Source organism: Nothobranchius furzeri, chromosome 2 (genome assembly GCF_043380555.1).
Source record: "Nothobranchius furzeri strain GRZ-AD chromosome 2, NfurGRZ-RIMD1, whole genome shotgun sequence".
In the NCBI taxonomy this organism is placed as follows: Eukaryota; Metazoa; Chordata; class Actinopteri; order Cyprinodontiformes; family Nothobranchiidae; genus Nothobranchius; species Nothobranchius furzeri.
The window spans coordinates 90,304,959-90,326,520 of NC_091742.1; the positions used below are offsets into that span (position 1 = coordinate 90,304,959).

Sequence of the window (21,562 nt, forward strand, 5' to 3'; positions counted from 1 at the left end):
CTGATCAGATAGACGAGGTTTATTGAGGAGTTTAGGTTAGTTTGCTTTATCCTTTAAGCTGCTGGTCCTTAACTTACCCATCATGTTTTTGTTTTTACCTCAAGCTGCTTCCGTCTGAAGTTTCACCATTCCATCCATCACTCATTCACCTTCTCGGTTGTCTCACCCAGTCACACTTTCTGTGTTTGTGACAAAAGAGGAACGGCGTCTGATGGGTTTGATGAGACAGAAGTAATAAATCCCTTTCAGTTTCTCCTCGGCCGCTGCGGTTTGCAGACGTTGCTCTCCATTAACGAACAAAACTTTGTTATTTCTCAATAACTCAGTCGTTTGTCGTCATCAAAAAATCCAGTTCTTGCAACTCAAGACCGACATCGGTGTCACGGTTCTACACAAGGTGCTCTAGCAGCAGGTCTGAGCTAGTTCACTCACACGTTAATTAGACCCGTAGCATCGGCCAGCGAGCCGTCATGTGGATGGTCACATGACGTACCCCTGCTGCGGGAAAACGCTGTCCCAGTTTTCTGTAATATCTCATCTGGAACTTGCGTTTTATGGAAATAAAATTCAAATCTGATTGTTGCACAAATCATTCAGCAACCGTGTTTAAGTCTGTCTTAGCGGAAATATGCTGATTCATTGCGGCGGTTGCAGCACAGGGTCCCTGTTGCTACGCCGCAGGAGCTGGAGCAGCTGGTGGATGGAGACGCGTTTGTAAAGAAGACACCTAGTTTAGGTTTAAGGAGTCTGCTATTGAGCAGATAAACATCTTCAGTTAAATATTCTCATCTTGCTCGTTAACACGTATTAAACGCTGTTTGTTTATGAACAGATTGTGAACACAGACTTCCCAACTGTGGACATCTCCTGTGATTTAGTTTCAACAGATTTCCCTCAACCTGTTCAGCCGATTGTCTCATTTAGTAATTAAACATGACTGCGATCGGTCTCGCTTCGTGATGGGGCGACGGTGTCACAGGAGTTAAGTGCTCGCCCCGCAATCGGAAGGTTGCAGGTTCGAGTCCTTTCAGTCTGTCGCTGTCGTTGTGTCCTTGGGCAAGACACTTAACCCACGTTGCCTGCTGGTGGTGGTCGGAGGGACCGGTGGCGCCAGTGCTCGGCAGCCTCGCCTCTGTCAGTGCGCCCCAGGGCAGCTGTGGCTACATTGTAGCTCATCCCCACCAGTGTGTGAATGTGTGTGTGAATGGGTGAATGACTGGTTGTGTTGTAAAGTGCCTTTGGGGGTTCCAGGACTCTAGAAGGCGCTATATCAAATACAGGCCATTTACCATTTTACCATTCGTGCTGCGCTCAGCCGTCAGACTCGGATCAGCTGATTAAGAGGCAGAGAAACAGGAGAAAGCTCGGACCTTATTTAAATATTGTCAACGATAAATGGCAGCAGAGCATCGCTTTTCCTGCAGTGGGCCCGGGCGATAAATCAAAAGTGTATCGTTATCGAAATTTCTGACTCTTATGGAGATAATTTTTCCCATGTCAATAAATTTGATGATAAAACAGATGTGTGCAGGTTGATAACGTTCATGTCGCTTTAAGAAGCTGTACCAAATATGTGACTAAACGTAACACATGTGACATCACCATCTAATGGGCAACTTTTGACTCAGCGCATACCTGTAGTTATCGTCCATTTGTCGTTATTGAAGCGAAATCCTCAACATATCGGTTTTAGGCTAGTGATGCGCGGGTACCGCAGATTTGATAACGTCTGTCCTGTACCAAACCACCCCGCATCACTAGGTCTATTTCTACAACCCACGCCGCCCCGACCCGCCTCATTAAAAACACGTTATTGATTGAATGCTCTTTTATTCAGACAAAGGTGCCCCCAAATTGGCACTGGAAAATGGTAGTAACATTTACATTTTTAAAGGCTAAAATAAAAAAATTGCATTGGCAGATAAAGAAGGTTTAAAATTTAATTAAAAAGGGTAATTTTTGTTTGTTACCCTACTAATAGTGCAATAAACCAATACAAAAACAGCACCTAGAGCCCCTGCTTGGGCAAACAAAATACTAAAACATTTTACAACTTTTATCAAACATGTTGAAAGCCAACAAACGCATTAACTGTTATGTCCTTGTTTTGTCCAGCAAATGCTGCTGCTGGTGTCTGCGCTGATTACCTCGCTGAATCTTTCCCAAACACGCAATTTAGCAGTTTGTCCCTCCTTTCTTTTAAAAATGTAAACTCCCGAATGAATTTTATCAAAAATATTGTCCTCCATCGTTTGGTTGACGTGGCTGCCTGCCACCTGCTTGGAGCTTAGGCGCACTTCACTGCCACGTTCTGTACGTGCCTACGTCATGGGGTCGAAGGTTATCTACGCGGAGTTATGTTTTAAAACGTGACCGTGTTTAAATAACTGTCTTAAATATTGTGTTTTAAAAAATTAAGCATTGATTCATGTCTTTATCCTCAGTGTATATATATATATATAAATATTTCATGAACCCGCCCCAAACCGCACCGCACTGAAGGAAACATTTATTGACCCAACCCGTGAGTAACCCGCAGGTACCACGGGTTAGAAGTCAATCCGCGCATTACTATTTTAGGCCATATCGCCCAGCCCTGCCCTGCAGTTATTCACTAGTGAAGCTAGACTTTCATGAGCAAAAGAAAAACATGAAAATGGAAAACATTTTATTTCCGTTTTGACATTTCATCCATCCATCCACCCATCCATCCATCCATCCATCCATCCATCACCATCCATCCATCCATCCATCCATCCATCCATCCATCCATCCACCCATCCATCCATCCATCCATCCATCCATCCATCCATCCATCCATCCACCCATCCATCCATCCATCCATCCATCCATCCATCCATCCACCCATCCATCCATCCATCCATCCACCCATCCATCCATCCATCCACCCATCCACCCATCCACCCATCCATCCACCCATCCATCCATCCATCCATCCACCCATCCATCCATCCATCCATCCATCCATCCACCCATCCATCCATCCATCCATCCATCCATCCATCCTTCCATTCATCCATCCATCTATCCATCCATCCTTCTATCCATCCATCCACCCATCCATCCATCCATCCATCCATCCACCCATCCATCTATCCACCAATCCATCCATCCATCCATCCACCCACCCATCCATCCATCCATCCATCCATCCACCCACCTATCCATCCATCCATCCACCCATCCATCCATCCATCCATCCATCCATCCATCCATCCATCCATCCACCCATCCATACACCCATCCATACACCCATCCATCCATCCATCCATCCATCCATCCATCTATCCATCCATTCATCCATCCATCCACCCATCCATCCATCTATCCACCAATCCATCCATCCATCCATCCATCCACCCATCCAGTCTTCCTCTTGTCCGGACTCGGGTCGCGGTTTGACTTAAGGCATCAAACCTGAGATCCAGTTAAAGATGACTCCTGGATCCCTGTCGCCTGGATATATTACTAGTAAAACTAAAATACAACTGAATGACCTCTGACCTTTTCATCGTGGGACTTTAAACTAATGTTTGACCACAAAACAAAGAAGAAGCAGAGCCGCTGAGATCTGCACACTCATCTGGTGTCCGCTGCTTTGCATGCAGGTGCAACAGGTGATGCTACTGCACCTGAGCAAAAAGCCCAGAGAGCTTGAAGAATCTGATAGCATATGACCGAATTCATCAGTTCCCTTTAGTAGGAAACTGAGCACCAGTTTTATTAGAGCTTTGTCTCATTTTCATCGTTTCAGCTAATAAGATGCAGCAGTTTTATTAGATTGGAGTTATTGTGGGCGTTGGCTAAGGGAAACACAGCCTTTTCATAGTTTGTCAACATTTATTTAGTCAGAATTAGCAGATCCATTTAAACAAGGGCATAATTTACGTTTCCATGAATAAATGTTTAATTAGCACAAGTGAACGCATCACAAGCACACAGAAGGGTTAGCTTCTTGTTAGGTCGGGTTCTCTATTTATCACCACATTTGAGGCTCAGACACTTGAAGCTTTTAGAAAACTGATCTAAACAATAAATGTTATCTTAATAAAAGAGTTTAAAAATGAGGACTTCATAAAGTAAAACAACCACAACAATGCATGGACAACCATGAGGAGCTCCTCTGAAGTTCAGAGCTCATCTCTTCTTCTGTTTTTACGTGGAAGCTGCTGGGCGTCGTTGTTGATGTTAGTAGCCGCTCTGATTGCTGACTTCATGGACGTCTCGATCCAGGCGTGAGGTAGAGCCGTGTGCTCACCAGCAAAGTGGATCCTGCCTTCCCTCCGGAACAGCTCCTTGGCGTACTCCTGGTGTTGGTATGGTGTGAAGAGAGCGAAGGCGCCCAGGCTGTGAGGATCCAGACTCCACTTCTTCACCACCACACCGGTACAGAGAGATCAGACACGCTCACCGTGGATCTTCACCAGATCTGTGAGCGCTGTTTCTTTCAGCTCTTCATCAGACAAACCCAGGAAGAGGAGGGAGTCATCAGACCAGGTGTAGGAGGCCAGGAGGACGCCGATGGTGTCGTTGTCTGGGAAACCGTGGCTCGGATAATAGATGAAACGAGACGGCCCGTCCGTGATGCTTTTCCCGCCTCTGATGCCGTCTTTTTCCCAGAACCTCTCACTGAAGGTGAGGAGGATTTTGGTGGAGCTGTCATAGTGGACTGCCCTCAGGGCCTCCATCTTATGGATGGACAGCGGAGGATGAAAATCTATCAGGAGGGCTGCTTTAGCCGTGGTCGTTACCAGGACAGCGTCTGCATTTATTTGGCTTAGGCGGGGCCGTTGATCTGACTGGTAACTCACAATGACGCCACCATTTGTCCGATTGATTTGCTGAACCTTGGAGTTCAGGAAAATGGGAACATCGAGAACAGAAAGAAAAGCTTTGGGGAGCAGATCCGAGCCCCCAGCCACCTCGTAGTACCTTTAGTACAAAAACAGTGGTATTAGTTCTACTTCTTATACTTTTATACTGTTTAAAACACATATGGGTGGGTTTAGCGTGTGTTTGGTCTCACATCACATTGTCACTGATGTCTGTTTGGTCGTAGATCATCTCAGTCAGGGCGGTGTACATGAGGCTCTGCTCATTGAGGAGTTCTCCAATCATCCTGATGGCTTCATGACTCAGACCTCCTTCTTCTGTCAGATATTCCTGGAAAACAAGCAAAGTTCTCCGTTAGAGCCGGTTCACGCGACTGGACTTTCAAATTGTCGGATGATTTTCAAAATCCAGCCCACACGGGGTGATAGAAATCCTGGATACACCAGTCTGGGTCCCACAGTGTGTGTTATGTGGCAACACGGGCTGAAAGATGGGAGATGGGAAAACGCCACCAAACCTTTCTCTGTCAACATCTCTGCCTTAAAGTGTTTTCTTCGGTTCAAGTTACCCACCAAACGACATTTTGGTGGCACGTATAATGTGAACAAATAAACGTTTTTCTTACCTTCACAGAATAATGTTCATATTTTTTCAGGGCAGCACGGCAGCCGTGAGCTTCGACTTCGTCCCTCACCTAGGAAAAAGAATTATTATTGCAGTAAAGGTCATCCTGTTGGTCATCTACTGCACCGTGATGACACTGAGCAGTGGCTGTAGGTTCCCTTAGGCAACATGGAGTTTTCCAGACAGACCAGTTCTTGTAGTCCAGGTTTAATGTGTACTTGGTAAAGGGCCTTAAGGGAACTCTTGCAGCGATAAACCATACAAACAAACTGAGTTGAATTCTTTTAGATCTGAGAGCTTTAGAAAAGCTTCTAAAAAGGCCCAAAATGGATGGAATTTCTTTTTGAACCTGTCTGGCTTCGGACTTCACCATTTACTACTGCAACTCTCTTTTCACGTGTCTGAGCAGAACCTCCCTGAACCGTCTACAGGTGGTTCAGAATGCCTGTGCTCGGCTTCTGACCAAGTCCTCCCAACACACCCACATCACCCCGCTTCTCCTCCAGCTTCACTGGCTGCCAGTCAACTTCAGGGTTCATTTCAAGATCCTGGTTCTGGTCTATAGGGCCTTACATGGACAAGCACCATCTTACATTGGTGATCTTCTTAGTCCCTACACCCCCAGCAGGTCCCTGGGGTCCAGTGATCAAAGCCTACTGGTTGTGCAACACCAGGCTAAAGACCAAAGGTGACAGATCATTTGCTGCTGTGGCCCCCAGACTCTGGACCTCTCTCCCCCTGAGCCTGAGATCAGTGGACTCAGTGGTCTCCTTTAAAAAGCAGCTGAAGACCCACCTGTTCAAGCTGGTTTTTCTTCACCTCTCTCTCTTTATTCTGCTCTCCCCACCTATTCCACCTTCCTCAGGATCCACTGATTTCCCTCTTTCCTATTCTCTCTGTCTTTCTTAACATTTTTTAATCACAATTGTCTATTTTTGCTCATTTTAAATATATTTTTAAACATTTTCTATATTCTTTTTTATATTTTTACATTTTTTGCTTTTGTGAAGCGCCTCGTGATTTTTATCTTGAGAGGTGCTATAGAAATGATATCTTCTTCTTCTTTACAACCATGAGTGAGCCTAACACGCAGATGTGTTAAAGGACTCTTTCCACAAAGACCAGTAAACTCATGTTGCATCACAGTTCTAACACAATGCTGCTGACGGAGAGACTAGTGCGTTATGTTATGGTGCTGATAACTGTATCTTCAGGGAAACAATAAGAACATTTTAATTCCCATCTTAGATCCGCTGACATCAGCTCACCTCCATCCGTCTCTGACGCTAACTGACCTTCTGTAAAGCTTGCTGTAGCAGCTGATCGGCCGACATATTCCTCTCACTCGGCGCCACGTTGTAACGGAGGATGTTTGGATTTGCTCTCACTGCATACGTCCTGTGTCTCTGTCTGTTAACCAGGTGATACGTGTTGATGTCCTCCATTATGAATTTGTCAAGCTTCACTCCCAGGAGTTCAGCAAACCCACGGACAATGCTGTTGACCAAACATTCGACAATGTCTGAGCCAGTTGAACTCCGTGGCCAACAGATGGCATTAGACACCAAGAATATTCAGGATCACAACAATATTTTATAAAACTAGGAGTGGGTGCAAATCAATAATGCCAAAACCACCCATCCTAAAATACTCCAATTAGATGTACATTCATCGTAGATTGTTGTACTGTTGGATATCACACCTACTGGTGAAAACTTGGGATCCTCATGGCGCCCAGTTCAGCGTACCAGCCCTCTTTTTCATTCCTGTAGGTCTCCACTCGTCCACCAACTCGACCACTGGCCTCCACGATGGTAACCTTGGTTAATTTTAGAGTTTAGATGATTAAGGAGCCTTAACAATACTTTTATTACTGCTAAAAGTAACACAGATTTGACTTTTACAATTGCAGTTGCTACATCACTGGCAGGAACATACTGAAGCCTTTATTACTGCAATGTTTCCAATAAAAGAGCCGATTGTACCACTTCTGCTATTTAAAGGGACTTTACGGAGTTTTGAATTTTTATGCTCGCGATTGCCCCCTCAGGCCAAAAGCGTAATGGCAGCTTCAATAGTAGGCTTGTGCACGAGGCGCGCATGCTGTACGTGCACACTCCTTAACGAAAATAACAGCTGAGACAGTCAGCTCCGTGTGTGTGTGTGTGTGTGTGTGTGGCCCAGAGGACAGGAGAATGCGTAGCTAATTAATTAAATACTTTGGTTCTGTACCTTTCTCTTCAGCACAGCCGACAAAGGTTTATGATGGGTCAGTTCTCCTGCATGCTCAGATCATTCCCTTCCCTTGCTTGAAAAATTGTTCCAAAATGAAAGTTGAACCCACATCTTTTTTATCTGTGAATTCAATGCCGTTCAGCGAGTCTCAAATAAAAATTTGGGCATCTTACTGTAAAAAATTTTACCATTAATGTAAAAAAGTAACCCTAAATAAACTATGTTCACATCCAGAATATAACCCGGGTCTTCTGCACAAGAGTCCAACATCTTACTGGGTGAGCTACACACCTGTAACTTTTATATCCTTTTTGACAGCTGAAGCAACGTCAAACCAAAGAACGGTTCGAAGCTAAAATGGCTATTTTGTTGCTAATTTGCAGGAAATATCTAGAATAAAGTTCTACAGAAAGTAGCTAAGGGTCCTCAGAAATGTAGCTAGGTTCATCACTAGGCGTTAGGAACAGCGACAAAGTCGCTGAGTTGGTACTACCTCTCTTTCTGCTGCTAAAGCTACGGATAGCAAACGCTACGGGCTATGCCTGAGCGTGAACGCGCATGAAGCAGCCTGCTCGACCCGAGCAACTCTCTTTTTCTGTGATTTTACAGAAAAACAGGCAATCACAGTAAAAATGCCAGGGCTCATCCTACAGCACCAGGGCATTGCAGGAGAATGTATGAAGAAGACATTTATTATTTCTATACATGTTTTGGCTGTCAAACTTCCATAATGCCCCTTTAAGACCAAAAGGGTTTGCATTGGTGTTCCAATATAATCTTGTTATGTTTAAGACATGGGTGTCCTTGCTTTTAAAGAGGATGATAGTCAATTTAAAAGTGGTTGCAAGCCTCAAAATATAAGCATTTTTAAAATGAAAAACAAAATACCGTATGCTGAATTAAAACATTTCAAATTAGTCAACAGACTGCAACATTCTAGAAATGGAATTAATGGCCACAAATGGTCCTTGGACAACACTTTCTGATAATTCAGACCATAATAAGGCTGCTGGGTCTACCATGTGTCCTGCATCTTGTAACAGTTTGGCTGCTGTCAGCCCAGCCATCCCAGCTCCAACAATGACCACATGATGAGAATTTTTAATGTGAGGAAGGCCGTTCTGGATGGTCGGCAGCATATCGTAGAAATCGTCCTCCAAACAGTCAGCCAGATGCTCCTTCAGGCCGGAGGCTGCACCGTGGCTCCGGCGCAACACAAGCAGCAGCAAACTGAAGATAACTGCAGTCAAAATATGAAAGAAACCAAAGCAGTTACCACGATCTGTTTAGTCAGAAACCAGTTAAAACGTAGACTCTTTACCAGGTTGTGTCACCTTTACAGACTCTTAAATAACCAATAAGAACAAAACCATCGCTAAATCACTGGAAGGGGACAGAGTCACATGCTTTCTGTGAAAGTCCAGGAAAAATTTTACTGGTGTAAAAAAACGAAAGTCAAAAAGCAGAAACAGATATCTGGCTGTGGTTTTCCTCAACAGACAGAATGCAAATAAAAGGAAGTGAAAAGCACACACACACTCTCAGAAACTGCACTGAAATAAATCTCAGTTCATCTAAAGAGAAAACATACACACCAGTCCAAGAGGCAGGTCCCTCTCTGCTGTGCCTCAGCTGTTTTCTTCAGAGAAGATTAAGGAGAGGCAGCTTTGTTTGTGTAGCACGTTTCAAACACAACGCAAGAACAGCAAACACAATAAATCAAAGAGATAAATGTAGATATTCATTTCAGATTCAACAAACAGATGAAAGGCATAGACTCACAAGGGTAGCAGTTACAGCGCAGAAAGTGCAGCATAACAAACATCCATTCAAAGGCTGATGAATACATGAAGGGTTTTCATGTTGATTTCAACATTTCTAGAGCTGAGGCACATCTGAGGTCATGAGGAAGCTGATTCCATATGTGAGCAGCGTGGTAGCTAAAAGCAGCTTCACCCTGTTTGGTTCTGAGCCGGGGTTCTACCAGCTGACTGCTTCCTAAGGATCTCACAACCCTGCTGGGGTTCTGTAGTTTACTGGTAACCAGTGTAGGGATCTAAGAACAGGAGTGATGTGTTCGATTCTTTTAGTTCTTGTTAAGACTAGCAGCAGCGTTCTGAATAAGCTGCAGTTGCTTCACATCTTGGTGCAATCTTTCATAAACATGGCATCGTGTAACACTTCTTTGCGGACGATGTGCAGATTTACGTCCACTACATCCTCGATGGCCATCGTTTGACAAGTTACTGAATTGTTTAAAAGATGTTAAAATCTGGCTACAGTTGAACGTTCTCACTTTAAATGTCAAAAAGACGGAAATTGTTGTTTTTGGGAACCCTGGGCTGTTGCACGGGGTAAAACGTGTATTTGGCCCTTTAGAATCCTTTTGCGTGTCTCAGGCAAGAAATCTGGGTTTTTTCATTGACGGCCATTTTAAACTTGATAAACAGATAAGTCCTGTGGTCCAGAGCGTGTCCTTTCATTTGCGTGTTCTTAGTAAAGTCAAGCCCTATTTACCACTCAAAGACCTTGAAAAGGTTATACACCTGCTAATCATGTCGAGACTCGACTACTGCAACTCTCTTTATCATGGACTGGAGCGGTCGTCAATTCACCGCTTGCAGGTGGCTCAGAATGCGGCAGCCCGCTTGCTGACGGGTAGGAGGCGCAGGGATCACATAACACCAGTCTTACAAGCTCTTCACTGGCTCCCGGTCACTTACAGGATTCAGTTTAAAGTGCTACTGATCTGTTTTAAGGCACAACACAATTTGGCCCCTCCTTATCTGTCGGAACTTTTAAACGCTCACGTCCCCAAACGAAACCTCCGATCATCCTCTCTACATCTTTTATCTGTTCCCAAGTCCAGGCTGAAGTCCAGAGGCGACAGAGCCTTGTCTGTGGACGCTCCCGAGCTCTGGAACAGCCTTCCCCTACAGATTAGGTCTGCTGACAGTCTTTCTGCCTTTAAGTCTCTTTTAAAAACCTACCTTTTTACCCTTGCTTTTAACTGATTTTATAGTTAAGTCATTTTAGGGTCTACTGGATGGTTCTCAGTGTTTTATCATTTTATTTTTACTTCTTGTCTGTGTACAGCACTTTGTGCAGTCTCTGATTGTTGGAAATGTGCTTTATAGATAAACTTGACACCGACATCGTTTTTAGGAAGACCAGTTAGGAGACCATTGCAGTAGTCCAGCCTGCTAGAGACGAACACATGGATGAGTTTCTCCAGGTCTCGTGTGGACACGAGACCTCTGAGTCGTGCCATTCGATGGAGATAAAACGATCTAGTTATAGTCTTAATGTAACCAGTGAATCAATGGTAACACCAAGATTTCTAACCTGAGTCTTCAGCTTTATTCGTCTGGAGCCAAGTCGAGCAACAACCTCCATCCTATCCTTCTTATTTCCAAAGACAGTAACTTCAGTCTTGTCTTTGTTTAACTGGAGAAAACCCGACTGCATCCAGTCATTAACTTGCTCCAAACCCTGACAGAGTGAGTCTGGCGGACCAGATTCATTAGGCGATGTTAATTATCATCTTAAAGAGTAAAAAAACAAAATAAAGTTCTAAAATCAAACAGATGAGAACATACTCACATAGTTCCCATTTCATCTCAGTCAGACCCATCCTAGCTTGTATTTTTTTCTTTTCTGGTTCTGTGGGAATAAAAGTATCAGTTAGTTTTGAATGTAAGTCCATCCCATCATAAATGTTATTAGGATTCACCGAAACACAGAATAAATGTAAATTCTGCGTTAAGAAAACAAAAATAAATGTAAACATTTTAGCATGGTTCATAATCCAAAGCTGGTGGAATGAATGCAACCAAAGATCAAAGGGCTCAGATGGAATTCTGTTGTAGTTCTTTTAAAAGCTTTAACAAACACAGAAAACTACAGAAACTCAGTGAATGACATGAGCAGTTAAACCTTCCTACCGTGTGAGGAGTCAACCTCTGCTAGAGGTGTCTGAGGCGTTGCTTTCACTTTGAGCTGCAGCTTGTCAGTAGGACATGACTGGGAGCTGCAGTTTTTTTTTATCTTCCAGAAAACCCAGTCTTATGATCATATAAAGATTAAACTTTCATTTCCATGCATGCCAGTCTGTGAGCCCAACATGGTTTACTTAGTTGTTTTTGACAAACCTCATTCTTGACAGAGATTGCCTCTCTTGGGTAACGACAGTAGAGGTGTAACACCTGATGTACCTGGAGGGTAACACACAGTCAAAACTGCTGGGTTAAAAATAACCCAATTAGGATTGCTCTGTAACCCAAGTGCTAGGTTCTGTTTTCTACCCTAGAAATGGGATAAAATGACCCAACTTTTTCATTAAGTCTAGCCAGAAGTGATTTCAAAATAAAATGCAAAAGTCTGAGTTATTAAATTACTCATACTTGCTTTAAAATGACTCAATTCTACAATAAAATATGAAATGAATGATTAAATGAGCAAGAAAATGAATATTTATTAAAAATTCATGTCTCATACATTTTCATACTGACCAGTTAAACCATCATCAGTGACCCTGAGAGACTGAAGGGCGCTTACAAAAAAGTATTATTATTATTATTAATATTATTAATTATTATTGTTGTTATTACTAAATATTATTATTAATATTATTAATATTAATTATTAACCATATTAATAATAATTAATAATAATAATTATTATTATTATTATTCGTCGTCGTCGTCGTCTTCCTCCGCTTATCCGGGTCCGGGTCGCGGGGGCAGCATCCCAATTAGGGAGCTCCAGGCTGTCCTCTCCCCGGCCTTGTCCACCAGCTCCTCCGGCAGGACCCCAAGGCGTTCCCGGACCAGATTGGAGATGTAACCTCTCCAACGTGTCCTGGGTCGACCCGGGGGCCTTCTGCCGGCAGGACATGCCCGAAACACCTCCCCGGGGAGGCGTCCAGGAGGCATCCTGACCAGATGCCCAAACCACCTCAACTGGCTCCTTTCGATCCGGAGGAGCAGCGGTTCTACTCCGAGTCCCTCCCGAAAGTCCGAGCTCCTCACCCTATCTCTAAGGCTGAGCCCGGCCACCCTACGGAGGAAACTCATTTCGGCCGATTGTATCCGCGATCTCGTTCTTTCGGTCATTACCCAAAGCTCATGACCACAGGTGAGGATTGGGACGTAGATCGACCGGTAAATCGAGAGCCTGGCTTTCTGGCTCAGCTCCCTCTTCCCCACGACAGATCGGCTCAGCGTCCGCATCACTGCAGATGCCGAACCAATCCGCCTGTCGATCTCCCGATCCCTCCTACCCTCACTCGTGAACAAGACCCCGAGATACTTAAACTCCTCCACTTGAGGTAGGACCTCTCCCACGACCCGGAGGTGGCAAGCCACCCTTTTCCGGTCGAGAACCATGGTCTCAGATTTGGAGGTGCTGATCCTCATCCCAGCCGCTTCACATTCGGCCGCGAACCTACCCAGCAAGAGCTGAAGGTCAGAGCTGGATGAAGCTAGGAGGACCACATCATCCGCAAAAAGCAGAGACGAGATTCTCCTGCCACCAAACTCGACACACTCCACACCATGGCTGCGTCTAGAAATTCTGTCCATAAAAGTGATGAACAGAACCGGTGACAAAGGGCAGCCCTGGCGGAGTCCAACCCTCACTGGGAACAGGTCCGACTTACTACCGGCTATGCGGACCAAACTCACGCTCCTCTGGTAAAGGGGCTGAATGGCCCTTAACAGAAAGCCACCCACCCCATACTCCTGGAGCGTCCCCCACAGGGTGCCCCTGGGGACACGGTCATAAGCCTTCTCCAAATCCACAAAACACATGTGGATTGGTTGGGCAAACTCCCATGCCCCCTCCATCACCCTTGCAAGGGTATAGAGCTGGTCCACAGTTCCACGGCCAGGACAAAACCACATTGCTCCTCCTCTATCTGAGATTCAACTATCGATCGGACCCTCCTCTCCAGTACCTTGGCGTAGACCTTTCCAGGGAGGCTGAGGAGTGTGATCCCCCTATAGTTGGAACACACCCTCAGGTCAACCTTCTTAAAGATGGGGACCACCACCCCGGTCTGCCACTCCCTAGGAACTGCCCCCGATGACCACGCAATGTTGCAGAGACGTGTCAACCATGACAGCCCTACAACATCCATAGCCTTAAGATAGCCAGGACGAACCTCATCCGCCCCCGGGGCTCCGCCGCTGTGTAGTTGTTTGACTACCTCAGCAACTTCTGCCCCTGAGATCGGACAGTCCATCCCCAGGCCTCCCAGCTCTGGTTCCTCCTCGGAATGCGCATTGGTGGGATTGAGGAGCTCCTCAAAGTATTCCTTCCACCGCCCGACTATAGCCTCAGTTGACGTCAGCAGCTCCCCATCCCCACTGTAAACAGTGTGAGCGAGTTGCTGCCTTCCTCTCCTGAGGCGCCGGACAGTTTGCCAGAACCTCTTTGGAGCCGATCGATAGTCTTTCTCCATGGCCTCACCAAACTCCTCCCACGCCCGAGATTTTGCCTCGGCAACTGCCACTGCTGCACCCCGCTTGGCTATCCGGTACCTGTCTGCTGCCTCCGGAGACCCACAGACCAGCCACGCCCTGTAGGCCTCCTTCTTCAGCCTGACGGCTCCCCGAACCTCTGGTGTCCACCAGCGGGTACGGGGGTTGCCACCACGACTGGCACCGGCCACCTTACGACCACAGCTAGCAACAGCCGCCTCGACAATCGCAGAGTGGAACAAGGTCCACTCGGACTCAATGTCCCCCACTGCTCTCGGGACGTGGTCAAAGCTCTGCCGGAGGTGGGAGTTGAAGACCGTCTTGACAGGTTCTTCTGCCAGGCGTTCCCAGCAGACCCTCATTATGCGTTTGGGTCTGCCAGGTCTACGCGGCATGTTCCCTTGCCATCTGATCCAACTCACCACCAGGTGGTGATCAGTTGACAGCTCCGCCCCTCTCTTCACTCGGGTGTCCAAAACATACGGCCGCAGGTCAGATGATACGACTACAAAATCGATCATCGACCTGTGACCTAGGCTGCCCTGGTACCAAGTGTACCGGTGGGCATCCTTATGTTCGAACATGGTGTTCGTTATGGCCAAACTGCGGCTTGCACAGAAGTCCAATAACAAAACACCGCTCGAGTTCAGATTAGGTGGGCCGTTCCTCCCAATCACACCCCTCCAGGTCAAGCTGTCATTGCCCACGTGAGCATTGAAGTCCCCCAGCAGGACAATGGAGTCCCCTGATGGAGCACTATCTAGCACTCGTCCCAGGGACTCCAAAAAGGGTGGGTACTCTGAACTGACATTTGGCCCATAAGCACAAACAACAGTCAGGACCCGTTCCCCGACCCGAAGGCGCAAGGAAGCTACCCTCTTGTCCCCCGGGGTAAACCCCAACACACAGGCAGAGAGTCTCGGGGTTAACAAAAAGCCAACCCCAGCCCTCCGCCTCTCACCCGGAGCAACTCCAGCAAAGTAGAGTGTCCAACCCCTCTCCAGGTCTCGGGTTCCAGAGCCAATGCAATGTGTCGAGGTGAGTCCGACTATATCTAGCCGGTACCGCTCAACCTCTGCCACAAGCTCCGTCTCCTTCCCCGCCAGCGAGGTGACGTTCCATGTCCCAAAAACTAGTTTTCTTGTCCGGGGATTGGACCGCCAAGGCTCCCGCCTTGGTCTGCCACCCGATTCGCATTGCACCGGACCCTTCATGTTCCTCCTGCGGGTGGTGGGTCCACAGTTGGACGAGCCCATGTATCCGGTTCGGGCTGGGCCTGGCCGGGCCATATGGGCGAAAGCCCGGCCACCAGGCGCTCGCTCACGGGCCCCAACCCCAGGCCTGGCTCCAGGGTGGGACCCCGGTAACCCTCCGGGCCGGGTACTCCGACTCTTCGTTTTAACCGCCATGAAAGATCCTTCGAACCGTTCTTTGTCTCACCCTTCACCTAAGACCAATTTGTCATGGGAGACCCTACCAGGGGCACTAAGTGCCCCAGACAACATAGCTCCTAGGATCATTAGGGCACTCAAACTCCTCCACCACGATAAGGTGACGGTTCAAGGAGGAGATAATAATTATTATTAATTATTATTATTATTATTAATATCTTAAATTTGTTTGTCGTTAGCCTTAAGGGCAACCTGCTGGCTTCATTATTACCTGTAAGTGGCTTTGGACAAAGCGTCTGCTAAATAAACGTAAACATAATTCTATTTAAAGTACAAAGATGAAGAAAAATGTCCTTTTGCTCCTCAGATGAGCCGCAGATGGCGTGACTGACGTGTGACTCAGGTCAGGTCATCTGATGAGAGGAGACTCCGGGTCACGTGTAAGGCAGGAAAGTCCAGAAACAAAAGGATTTCATGATTAAAGTGGTGAAAACGGAACAGTAAAAGCAGAAGAATGAGTTTCTATTGAGTCAGAAATCCGATTCACTCATTCACCCACACCTCCACGTGTTCCTGTGAACAAAGCTATCTATTTATTTATCCGTGTCACATATTAGAGCAGGCAGTAGGGAACATCAAGCGTTTCGTATAAAAGGCACCAAAACAACAACCCGAGGAATGACCCCGGTTCTTCTCCAGCAGCATCCAACGGAACCCAAAGAACTTCCTTCAAACCTTCACAATAAGAGTCGTTACCTTGCAAACATGAAACCCCCTGAAGCAGAAGAAGGGTTGTTGTCCTCTGGCGTATGCTGTAAATTCCACACTTCCTCTGTTCGCTCCTGCTTCTGATTGCCCCTCAGAGGCTGCCGTAGATCTGGTCAAAATCAGCGCTTATTTCCTTGTTCTGAATTCTCAGACTGGTTCAACTCTTTGTTTAGGAAACTTCTGGTTTCTCCACAGCTCAGATTCTGACTCTGGTTTGAAATGAACTCAAAAATGATAAACAACAAATACATTTTTTAGATCTGATTGAAAAGTAGCAGATATTTATAAAGCTACATTCACGCTTTTAAATCCAGCGTAATATGTCATTTATTCTAATATAATTTAAATCTGAAGAATAATTAACATTTATTTAGTCTTACTTTCCTTGTTTATTTTCTTTTTGAGCTCCATAAATGCCTGTTTTTGGTTCTATGAGTTTCTGCTCATGAAACATCACGTAACACCCGAGACAGAATACCAGTTTGTTTTTATTTTTATCTCTATTTTTAGTTTCTGATCAAAGCTGCTGCTCACATCCTCCCTAATGATGGCCCAACACGTCATTATTACTCCCTGCTGGCCGGGTTGTGTCTAAATAAGATCAGCTGTGCTTCAGGTCTTTATGATCAAGTATCTCTAGCTGCATTGATTATTGACTTGTTTCTACCTCATGACCTGCATCCTGCAGCAGTTTGGCAGCTGTCAGTCCCGCCATCCCGGCTCCAACAATAGCTACTTTTTGAGGTTTTGTTGTCTTAGGGAGTCCGTTTCTTGATATTGTCAGCAGTTCTTCATAATCGGTGTCCACCAAGCAGCTCTCTAACGTTGACTTCATGTGGACAGCAGAAGAGAGCCTCTGCTGCAGAGACAGCAGCAGCAGCAGGCCACAGGCCACTGGAGATGTAGACAGTTCATTCTTTAGCAGGAAAAACAATATCTGCTGCAACATCTAACCCGATTTTACAAACTAAGCCTTCACACATTATTTCAGATGTAAAGATAAAAAAACAGCATTTGATTGTTTTTTTGCAGATCGAGCTGGAGCTCTGACGTCTCACAGCCCAAACGTGGAAAATGCAATTAATCCTAAATGAAAACCGTAAACCATTAAAATCTGCTCAAACATGAAGAATGTATTAATGTTTTCATTTCTTGCTGCATTACAGACGTTTAATCTCACGTTTGGTGGCTGCAGCCTTTGGGTCTCACTGGTTACTTTCACCATCGACCAGATACTCACATGAGCTGAGTCTGACTGGAGCTCGGTCCATTTCCTCTTCTCTGATGAAATAAAGACACATGAAACATTAAAGGGAGACAAAACCTTTCTGACAGATGAACGTTTGAGTTGTTTTCATATCTAGTGTATGTATGAATTATATATAGAGACGTAACCATATCAAACATCATTTAATCTAATCCCAAATTTTAAGTCTTCATTCAGCAGTTATGTTTTAGTCTGGATTACTCACCTGTTCACCTGTTAAGTTCTCACCTCTGCAGGAGCTCCACAGCTGGCAGCCCGGGTGGAGACACCTTTTATAGCAGCAGAAGGTGGAGAAGGTGGCAAATTAACATTTTTCTGCAGTAACTCACTTTTCTTAGGAACTGCATAGGTAGTTTGTTTCTGATGTTCAAACTGACCTCACCCCATGAGCACATGGCGTTGTTGAGATGAAGGTTAAAACGTGAGGAGGATTTCTTCAGAAAGCATTTAGATGCCTCTGGACTTCAGGGGAGGTTAAAGAATGATAAATGACCCGCACTTGTATAGCGCCTCTCAGAGTGAGGACTCCAAAGAGCTTTACACTACAGTGTATCATTCATCCATTCACACACACATTCACACACTGGTGGTGATGAGCTACGATGTAGCCACAGCTGCCCTGGGGCACACTGACAGAGGCGAGGCTGCCGAGCACTGGCGCCACCGGACCCTCCGACCACCACCAGCAGGTGGGTGGCGGAAGGTGGGTTAAGTGTCTTGCCTAAGGACACAACAGCAGAATTCTCTGTCCGGAGCTGGGATCGAACCTGCAACCTTCCGATTAGTGGACGACCCGCTCATCCTGTTGAGCTACTGCTGCCCCTGCAGCATTTAGTTTGTTTGTCATTAACTAACTGACTGTTTGTCTATAAACTACAGAAGTTAGTTTGTTTATCATTTAAGAACGTGAAGCAAACTGTTGAAGTTGTTGAAAGTAGGAAATTCTTTTCTATCCCCACTGCCTTTCATAAACCCAGCACAAAATGGAAGGATGTTTTGCTGATATCTCAATACAGGAGCCAGCTAAGTTGCATGGATGCACCTTCCTTGTACTAAAGGTGAATAATCAGGCTATCTAACAATTTGTTGTGGTGTTACAACAAACACAAATGCTGGATTTTTGCCACAATAAACACTTACTTTTTTTTAAGTTTTAATATTCATTGAAGTTTTTGTTTCTTTGTAAGAAGAGCAAAAGTAAAACCACACTTGAAGGAAAATAAAAAAACTGTACAAATGTGAGAAACATAAAGCTGTCATGGTCGCTGAGACCATTAGAGGTTTTCACAGCTAAAGAAACTATGGCAGCCAAAAAATAAAGCAGGAGAACAAAAAGTATGGCTGTGATGGTAGAGAAGGCTTTCTTCTTTGATTGGTCAGTCTTCTCTCTGACCCCACCCACCTCTGCTGGCCCTCGATGAATCACAACACACATAACAGAAAGGCTACAGAAAGAAACAATCACTAACGAGGGCACTGGTATCAGGAAGAATGCAAAAAAGGGAATGTTTGGGTAAAAGCTAGCTACTACACCAACCCAGCCAAAGGACAGCAACCAAATGCTCCCAGTACTGATGTTTCTGATCCTGATCCCACCAGACTGCTTCAGCCTCAGGTGTAGCCTAGTGAACTAGACCAAATTCTTGCTTTGCAAAGTTTGGTCTAGGCATGCTCCATTGGAACCTCAGCAGCTCCTACCAGGACTCTGGCTAGCCAATCACAACTCTCTAGAGGGGTTTCAAACACATAAAGAGCTGTGATTGGTCCATAATGGTGGGCCAATCATAGTGCTCTATCTGCTTAGTGAACAAATCACAGAGCTTTAGCCGCGTTGTGGGCCAATCAGGGCACTCTATATGCCTGGTGGGTGGGATGATGCAACAGAGTGAAACAAGAGAATGTCACATTCATTGTCCAGTGGAATGCGGAGATCATTTGAAAGACAACGGTAGAACCCGCCCCACAACCGAGAGCCGTCAATGGAGCATGGCCAGACTAAATAATACATTTATTTAGTCTGGCTTGCCAGGCTACCTCAGGTGGGCAATGGGATACACAACGGCCAGGTAGAGTTCCACACAGGTCATTTCCAGAGGGAAAAACGTAAGTGAGACAGAAATGCTTTAACAAACCAAATCTCCTGTAATGTTTCCAATAGTAAAATCTAAATGACAAATTCATGTACACTTTGTTTTCTCTGACCAAACACACCAACAGCGGTCCTCTAAAAGTCCCAACTCTTTCTCAGAGTTTGATATGATCAATGAAAACAGAAGACTGAGTTGCTCACCTTGTTCCACTGGCTGATCGTTTCACACAGACAGATCCTCACTAATACTCAGATGATACGAATGTGGGTGTTGATCTAAACCTGCTGTCAGCATGAAAAAACAGCACCATGCAGCGGTTAGTAGGGCTGGGTGGATCGATCTAAAATATCGATAGTATCGCTCTAACGTTGGTATTGAGTATTTACTAGATACCTGCGTGATGGTATCGATTCCGTTTCTTCTAGCCTGGCAAGCCATGATGTAGTCACCGCTACAGATAGCATAGCATAGCATAGCATAGTTTATTTATATAGCACATTTAAAATGCAGCATGGGAGCTGCCCAAAGTGCTGCACAGGCTAAAACAAAACACACCCATTACAAGGAGCTAAAACAAAGGATAAAAATCTCAATTAAAAGCAGAGAAAACATGAATAATAAGAGCAGATTAAAACAATGACACAATAAAACACTAAAACGAGTCACTGTCTAAAAGCCAAAGTGTAAAAGTGGGTCTTTAAACGAGATTTAAAAACCGCCAGAGATGGAGCCTGCCAAACTCCAATGGGCAATGAGTTCCATAGCTTTGGGGCAGCATGGACAAATGCTCGATCCCCCCGCGATTTGAGTCTCATCCGCGGCGTGTGCAGCAGCAAAAGGTCAGCCGACCTCAACGAGCGGGTGGGCACATATGGAGTGAGAAGGGCAGAGAGGTAGGAAGGTGCCAGGTCACTGAGTGCTTTAAAAACAAAAGTCAGTAACTTGAACTGCACTCTGAAAATGACAGGGAGCCAGTGAAGATGTGTCAGGACAGGGGTAATGTGGCTACGTCCGTGTGTACCCGTCAAGAACCTGGCAGCAGCGTTCTGAACAACCTGCAGCCGATTCAGGGCAGAGTCCGGAACACCAATGAGGAGGGCGTTTGCATAGTCCAGGCGAGAGGTAATGAATGCATGAATGACTGACTCCAAATGCCTCCGTTTCAGGATTTGTCTGAGGTGAGTAAGGCGGCGAAGCTGATAAAAACAAGACCTCACTCCCGGCCAACAAGGCAGTCCACCAAACTCTGTCAAAGAAGATGCAAAACACATGCTTTTCCTAAATAAACGTTAGTACTTCTATCTGATCTTGACTCAAACCAAAGCCAAAGTCATAATAGTCCAACTTTGAAGCCAAAGCCATTTCAAATGAGCGGCTGACCGCCGACTAGTCACGTTTTTGGTGTGGTGTGGATGACGGTGGACCATGTGTGGTAGAGCTGACCAGGAGGCAGGAATGCAGGCACGGATAAAGTAAAAATGGGTTTAATGACAGGGTACGGCAGGAAAAACGAAAAACACGACAAGCAACAATGATCCGACAATGACTGATACAAGAAGGGAGGTATACATACACAGGGGAAAATCAGGAACACGTGGGCAGGTTAACAAGGGGCAGGTGAGACAAATAAAAACTAATCAGGAGGCGGGGGAGAGTCACAGTCAGGGAGGCTGGAGCAGATTGTGACAGCGTAAGGATAAAGGAAGAATCAATTAAATTCAGTTGAATGATACTTTATTAATAAAGCTCCTTCCTCGCCCCAATCAAGGTGACCCAAGGTGTTGAACTAACTGTTAAGAACAACTAAAACACAATAAAACAGTTTAAAACATTTAAAAGGCAGTGAACGAT

At 45.5% G+C, this 21,562-nt stretch overlaps 1 protein-coding gene across 1 annotated transcript; it reads right to left on the reverse strand.

The window, feature by feature from the left end:
• Window positions 1–3,847: 3,847 nt before the first annotated feature.
• On the reverse strand, window positions 3,848–11,644 carry LOC107374445 (L-amino-acid oxidase). Its single transcript, XM_015942594.3, has 7 exons — window positions 11,317–11,644; window positions 8,733–8,953; window positions 7,185–7,297; window positions 6,774–6,975; window positions 5,480–5,548; window positions 5,048–5,184; window positions 3,848–4,953 (listed from the first exon to the last, which is right to left on the reverse strand). Exons 1-7 carry the CDS (start codon window positions 11,516–11,518, stop codon window positions 4,419–4,421), a joined length of 1,479 nt encoding a protein of 492 aa, XP_015798080.3. The 5' UTR covers window positions 11,519–11,644; the 3' UTR covers window positions 3,848–4,418.
• Between the last annotated feature and the right edge of the window lie 9,918 nt (window positions 11,645–21,562).

Bases quoted from the DNA above. Each gene is read 5' to 3' on its own strand.
- LOC107374445 (XM_015942594.3), bottom strand. From the start codon at position 11,518: ATGAACCATGCTAAAATGTTTACATTTATTTTTGTTTTCTTAACGCAG. The intron at 8,954-11,316 runs GTGAGTATGTTC...TTTTGACTGCAG, and splicing joins TGAGATGAAATGGGAACTAT to TTATCTTCAGTTTGCTGCTG. The intron at 7,298-8,732 runs GTAGACCCAGCA...AAATTAACCAAG, and splicing joins TACAAGATGCAGGACACATG to GTTACCATCGTGGAGGCCAG.